This window comes from Penaeus japonicus, unplaced genomic scaffold (assembly GCF_977035675.1).
Source record: "Penaeus japonicus unplaced genomic scaffold, GWHDUDI00000001_assembly GWHDUDI00000018, whole genome shotgun sequence".
NCBI lineage: Eukaryota > Metazoa > Arthropoda > Malacostraca > Decapoda > Penaeidae > Penaeus > Penaeus japonicus.
Window position 1 is genome coordinate 35,619,521 of NW_028234420.1, and position 7,500 is coordinate 35,627,020.

A 7,500-nucleotide genomic window follows, 5' to 3' on the forward strand; every position below is an offset into this window, starting at 1 on the left:
GACGAATAAAAATAGGTTCGAGTTAAGCCTACTCCCGTAAGTTGCGAAGTCGCGATGACTTGATTTCTTAAACTTTGCAAACTTGATTTTGGGGGCCGTTGCAACAGTGGATTTGTTGCTTTTTTATGTTAATTGCAGACGCAACTGCTATTCAGTTGTGAAAGAAGCTTGTAGATCTGGCAATGATGATAGAAATTTGTGAATATATACTTACAAAGTTTATAAATACACTAAGTTAATCACAAGTTAATGCAATTAATAAATTAGTAAATTTATACAAAGACAACCGTTTCCTTACATGTGATTATGAGCTATGTTCTTTCTATTTCCAGTTTAGATATGATTTCTGATGGAAGGCCTACAATTTTAATTCTAGTTCAAACAGACAAACTATTCCTGTGACCTCCATGTCATTCAGTAAGGTCAAGGCCAAATAACTTCCATCACGTATATAATCCTGCAACATAAATCTAGGACTTGTTATTTATTTGATGATAAACAAGTAGCTGGTGAGCTCTTGATTGTATTATAGACTCTATGTACCAAAACTAACAAGTACAGAGACCTTGCCATTAGTGGACTTGTGTGGTAACTAGGCATATTTTGCCAAATTATAGGGTGTGCACATGAAAAAATGTTGTGGAGTTTATGAAGTTTTGTCTTACAAGTCCTCTAAAGAACATTGCTTATGCCAAGAATACTTTATCATATGCAGTTGTGGTTTAATTTCTATTCTCACAGAATACCAACCTTAATCAGCTGGCCACACTCCTTTACTAATGGATTTACATAGATAATCCAGATGTGCAATGAGCATCTGAATAAAAATCTTTGGTGTGCAGTTGCAATATTTTCTGTACTGGGTTGTGGATATGCAGGTGTCCTCAAAATATTAACTCAAAATTTTTGTTGTATTGTCATGCTGAATTATATAGATTTCATGATGTACTTTGCAAATCTTGGCAAGGTTTTTGTCATTTCTAAGGCAGAAGTCTGTGTCTTAGCCTCCTTTACAGGGAAAGCTTTGAAATTACTTAAAACACATGCATGGAGTTCATTGTGATAAATGTAAGAAAGGTATAAAGGAGACTGAATAATTTCAACGCAAGAGATGTAATTGACGTGCTCTGGATTACTGTCTTCAGACCTACCTTGTAGTTCTTAAGGAGTAATCCAAAATGGGTCAATTACATCTCTTGCATTGTTGCATTTATTTGGTCTTGTTTATATTTTTTCTACATAAGAGACAATTTATTAGGTATGGTTTTTATCTACCATCAATGAATATATGTATATCCTTTTTACTATAATATTTCAAACAAGAAATTTATAAAAGATGATTATTGGTATGAAAAATCTTTGATTGCTTTTAAATACGCTATGAACACGCTATGAACAAGAATTTTATCAAATCCCAAATTTCTAAATATATTATTTCAGGCTATACATTGGCATGGCAACATGATTGATTTTGGCATGATATTATTTCAGACATATTTATAGTGAATAGGAACCAGCACATGGAAATGATAGATGTATTTTAGGATAATTATCATCCATGAAGGGTTATATAAATTGAAAATAAAATAGTTAATCAGGAACAAGTCCAAGCATTTTCTTGATTGAATAGACATGGTGCAAGGTTGTTGCATGTCATATCTGTTACTAGGATTATATATTTTTTTGTTTTGAATTTGCAACAACTGTGTCATAAAACAAATGACCTGATTATATATATTTTGTTTTGATAATTTATAGCATGACTTAAAATTTTCAAGGTTTTTTTTACTTTATAGTTTGTGTATATAGATTTCATATATTTCATGGTTTCCTAACCCAATAGGCTATTATTTCACTGGTTAAGGAATGATTGCAAAGTAGATATTTTGATGACAATATTTTCTGAGAGGAGCTTAAAAACAAGATACTATTTTATCATATCTATCTCTTAGGTATCTTCATTGTGGGAGCCAAGCGTACTCCTTTTGGAACGTTTGGTGGCAAATTGGCCAAGCACACACCAACAGACCTGCAGGAGATTGCCGCCAAGTCTGCTCTGGCTGCAGCCAACGTGAAGCCTGAGCTGGTCGACTCCGTGGTTGTCGGCAATGTCATTGGGGTAAGATTTTTTTTTTTTTTTTTTTCTCCAGTTTAAAATTGGATTTTATTGTTTTGTGTGTGATTAGATGAGATATTATCCATATGAAAGGTCTTTGGTTCATTTACATTAATCTGAATTAAAACATGGAATTAACTTTTGATTATCTTATTATCTTACACAGATTATAATACCCACATTCTTTCTTGATAACCAATTCAATTCACTCATCATTTTCAACTTACTTACCCACCCATATTTAGTGCACTTACAATGGCATTTTCTCTTGCGACCAGTGTGCGCACACAGATACCATTTACATCTCTCGCCATGTCGGACTTCGCTGCGGAGTACCACTCGAGGCCCCAGCTCTCACCGTCAACAGGCTGTGCGGCTCAGGCTTCCAGTCTGTGGTGAATGGAGCACATGTGAGTATCTCCTTTTAACGTTCCAATTAATGGAGGTTTTCTAATTTTGGAATGGTCTCCAGTCTTTAGTATGTGGGACTCGGCTAGTTTATCCTATTTGATTTGGATTTTATAATTTTTTTTTTATTATGAAGTGAGAGAAGTGTTGCATTTTTAAAGGTATTTTTTTGGATTTGAGGTGGAGTGCATAATGCCAAGAGACCTTATTAAGAAAGTAGGTTCAAGTTGTTACATTGTTGTAAATGAATGACCAGGGCAAAATGTTTTATTCTTTTTGATGTTGGTGATGGTTTATTTCATTAGGATAAGATTTATACTTGTGTATTTCTTTATTAACACTTCAACAAGTGATTGATCATAATTGTGTATTTGTGTGTGAATGTAATTTTTCTCTAAAACGTTTTCATGTAGAAGAAAATATTTGGTAAATAAGGAAAAAGTAAATTTCATAAACCAAACATAAATTCACATCAATATAAAGTTCAGTAATGAGATAACGTAATAGCTATTATCTAATCCAAGCTGTATTTTCCTTTTGAAATTAATCTTCAACAGATTAGTAATTTTTCTCATCTTTGAAATTTTTATCAGGACATCATTATGGGCGATAGCAAGATCGTGCTGACCGGCGGCACTGACAGCATGAGCATGGCCCCCTATGCTGTTCGTAACATTCGCTTTGGAACTCGCCTTGGAGCAGACTTGACCATGGAGGTAAATAACACTTGGAAAAGAGTATATTTGAATAAAAATTGATAATAAAACTTAGTTATATTATGATGGAAAGCTTGATATTTTATAAGCAATTAATGTTTTCTATAACTATTTAGAGCACAAGTCTGATTTCACTGGATAAGGAAGCAAGAAAGCATTAGATTTTGCAAGAGCTATGATAAATATAACCAAATTTTGATTGATTAATAAAATATGATGTATTTCAGGACACCCTCTGGGCTTCCCTTACTGATGCCCATTGCAAAACCCCTATGGGTGTAACCGCAGAGAACCTTGCAGCCAAGTACAACATTACACGTCAGGATGCTGATGAATTTGCCTTTAAGAGTCAGCAGAACTGGAAGAAAGGTGAGGTTTCAAGTGCTTCATCATATTCATCACATGCCTTCGTAGCCAAGTTTCATGGTTAACTAGTTTGTTCGGTCATGAGTAACATTGTCAAAATTTAAAGAAACTGACAAATGGAGAACTAAGTTAGCTAAGTGGACATTCCTTTCTCAAGGCCAAGAAAATGGACACTTCGATGCCGAAATTGCACCAGTCGCTATTAAAACCAAGAAGGGACCTGTAGAGATGACTGTTGATGAGCACCCCAAGCCCCAAGCAAATATGGAAGGATTGGGCAAGTTGCCAACCGTGTTCAAGAAGAATGGAACAGTGACTGCCGGAACTGCATCTGTAAGTTGGGGAAAAAATGGCTTTTGCTTTAGAGGAATTTCTTTTTGTAGTTACTAGGCAATGTGTCCTCTGAATATTTGACTTATAATTTAGATAAAAAATATAGCCAGCTTCTATTCTCTTTGATATTAAAATTATGCATTCATTCCCCAGGGTATTTGTGATGGTGCTGGAGCTGTTGTATTGGCTTCTGAAGAAGCCTGCAAGGAGCACGACCTGAAGCCCTTGGCGCGATTGGTCGGTTACTCTGTTGCTGGCGTAGACCCAACTATCATGGGTATTGGCCCTGCCCCTGCCATCAGGAAGCTGCTGAAGATTTCTGGCCTACAGCTGGGTGACATTGGCATGGTAGAGGTGAGTGTGAAATGGCATAGAAACACAGTTAAGCTACTTAGAACACAGGAGAGAACAATGTCGATATAGTAAGAGCAAACGAAGGAAAGAATATAAGGTGGTTTTAAACTTGCCACTCAATTCAGGGATTGGGAAACAAGTTCACTTTATGGGGAAAGAATAATGATAAAATGTTTCTTTTTCAGATCAATGAGGCTTTTGCACCCCAGACTATTGCATGCCAGCGTGAACTCGACCTGGACCCTGCCATTCTCAACATGAGCGGAGGAGCAATTGCCTTGGGCCATCCTCTCGGTGCTTCAGGCTCTCGTATCACTGCCCATGTTGCTCATGAAATCAGGTACTGACCCCTTGTATCACTATCCATGTTGCACATGAAATCGGGTAATGACCCCCCTTTCGTTATTTTGATACTGTCTGGTATCATGTTAGTTCATTCTTCTGGGCCGTGTTCATTATTTTTTTCTCTATTTTCCAGGCGCCGCGGACTCAAATACGGCATTGGCTCTGCTTGCATTGGAGGTGGTCAGGGCATTGCTCTGCTGCTCGAAAGCGTCTAAAGAACTCCATCCAGTGCCACCAAACCCTTCCAGTGGGGAAAATTTCAGAATCCTGTCTCGTGCATTATCAAGAAAGTATAGATAATTTGGTGGGGATAATTTCAGAATTCAGAAAATGTCTTTTATCCTATTTCATGATGCTTTTAACGAGTGACACTCGTGCACCTATCAATGCAATTTTTGTACAAGTTTAATATGTATAAACCTATTTGTATAAATCCAATTATTAAATTTCATATATAGCTATATAGATTCATAAATTATATGGGACATTTTCTTTACCCTTCATTTCTTATTCCAGTGAACAAAATATGATGGATGATAATGAAAGGAAATTTACTTTTTATCAGTTTTATTTAGATTATTAGATTTTACACAGTATTTTTTATCACTAACAAATATTTATACAACCTTAATTTTAAGCGAACACCAAATCAAATACTTCAGCTAAGAAGAAATACTTGACTTAAGTAGATTACTCTTAAGACAACAGTAGGCCTTGAAATCCGTAGAGGTTATCAAAATTAGCAAATCGTAAAACTAGCCCTTATTAGAATAAAAGAAATTACATTTGCTTACCAAATGTAATTGGTAATTCATCGGATGATGTTAATGGGCTATACTAAGCGCACCTGTTACCTGTTATAATTCGTAATTAAGAATTATAATAAAGGTAAAGTGTGCATTGCAGAAGAAAATATGCTTGAGTACAATTTTAATCGCAGTAATGCCTACTTGATTTGATATGCAGTTTATATCCCAATGTGTGTCTAACCGATCTATTAAAGTACTTGTTATCACAAGTTCCACGTGAAATTGTCTTCTTAAAATGATGTTATAGCGAAAATGCCAATGCTCAGCAAAAGAGGGGAAACGCGACCCGATTACCAATTCAAAATACCAAAATACCCATATACCATCGAATTCGAGATCCAAGTCGGAAAAAGAAAAGAGGTCGTCAATGAGAAATATACATCGGGTATTACTAACATTCATTTATTTTTATTCATTATTATTGTTATTTTTATACTGGACAAATACATCAATGCTTGCATACTGCCAATTTGTAACTATCAAAGTTAGGTAAGACAGAGTGCCTACCTCCGTAAACACAAAATCGCCATAAACATATACACAAGCGAGAGTAAGGCGATTTCTAAACCCAGATGCTAAATTAAGTCTTACACATTTAAGAGCGCATCTCTAGCAGACCCATTTTCCGTGCCGGTTTGTCATGGTGAAAAAAAAAAATCATGTCCTAGATTTTAATTCGGTTGCGAATCATCAGAGCAACCGATTAGTTTCTGGCAGTACGCAATTCACCCCAAAAATATCACAATTCCCTCTCTGATGACCAAAATGTTGAATGCGGCAGATAATTCTTAATAATCAATCATAACAATTCGTCAGTAACTTGCGCAATTTTATTAAGAATCAAGCGAACATACAAATTCGCAAGCGTCGGCGAACAGGCGTTAGAAAAGCGTTTCATAGATAATGAGTTTCACTTTCCTTATTCAAAAATAATGAGTATTTACTGACGCGAAATAAGTTTTCTTAATCCATTGACCTAGTATAAGCAAAATATATACGGCGATAAACTTTCTTAATATCGATTCTGAAAAAAAGAAAGAGGAAACATGACATACTAAGAAATTTATCTTTCAAACCAACCAAATCATGCTATTTACGGTAACACTGAACAGAAATTATATCGTAAACAGCTTTAGCTTATCTTATGGGAAGTCTTTGAGATGTAGGTTAAGACCCCGCCTTCGATACCATACTTACCTACTTTCTTTATTCGTTCGGTTTGTAGAACATTTTTCAAAGAGGAAATACGACATATAAAGATTTCCTGTGGTCATGTATTAGGCTTTGTTTTATCGAATATATTTAGAAGTTATTTGCATTTCCTCCAGAAATGATTAAAAGTAAAAGAGATTGTTGGATACCAATTAAGCGGTTTTTCTGATACCCGGACTACCCATAATTATGCTGAATCACTCTACTTTTCGGTTATAGGTTTGTATTTAAATTTGTCGGTGGCTTTTCTTTCAAGGACTTCTTTAAACAGTTGCTTGAAAGGATAACTCTAAAAAAACAGTCTTTCAACATCAATGGTCATACTACGTGGTTAATTCGATGCCTTGATTTACATTAAAAGTAAAAGAAAACAAATACTTTATACATTTTTTTCTAATGCGATGTCGACAAACTTTTTTTTGTCTATTTTTCTATTCTTTTTCTGCCTTACTTTTTTAAAATCTAGGTCATTGTCCTTGAATTTGTATGTATTTAGAAATGATTTTTTAAATATTTCAAGTTGAACATTAGAATACATCTTGTATCTTTTATCACTGGTATTTTGCAATAGGTGGGCGCATGCGGAAGTAATATAAGAAATTAAGCATAAAGGAAAATTGGACCATAGATAAATGTTTCTAGGAACGTGAGACAAAAAGGCCTAATCCGGTATCTTGTGGCTTCTGATGTTACATATTGATGGTATATATATTTTCACAAGCACCTTCAGGGTTCGACATTAATCATATACATACTTAATTCATTTTGATTAGAGTATTAAGAGGTAATACGGTATTTAAGAATGACTTCTAAAACACACAATTGCGAATGTATATACTTA

The 7,500-nt window shown here is 34.9% G+C and overlaps 1 protein-coding gene across 2 annotated transcripts in view; it reads left to right on the plus strand.

Moving 5' to 3' along the window:
* Positions 1-5,116, plus strand: part of yip2 (yippee interacting protein 2) — a 5,355-nt gene extending 239 nt beyond the window's left edge. The window contains exons 2-10 of one of the 2 annotated variants that reach the window (XM_086546910.1): positions 1,953-2,119; positions 2,395-2,526; positions 3,118-3,240; positions 3,468-3,609; positions 3,764-3,939; positions 4,093-4,293; positions 4,479-4,633; positions 4,772-4,893; positions 4,951-5,116. In XM_086546910.1, coding sequence (XP_086403036.1) covers positions 1,953-2,119; positions 2,395-2,526; positions 3,118-3,240; positions 3,468-3,609; positions 3,764-3,939; positions 4,093-4,293; positions 4,479-4,633; positions 4,772-4,853 — 1,178 coding nt within the window. In that variant the 3' untranslated portion in view covers positions 4,854-4,893; positions 4,951-5,116. Of the gene's footprint in view, positions 1-1,952; positions 2,120-2,394; positions 2,527-3,117; positions 3,241-3,467; positions 3,610-3,763; positions 3,940-4,092; positions 4,294-4,478; positions 4,634-4,771 lie in introns of both variants that reach the window. The other variant, XM_043016790.2, reaches the window with a different exon arrangement.
* The last annotated feature ends 2,384 nt before the right edge of the window (positions 5,117-7,500 follow it).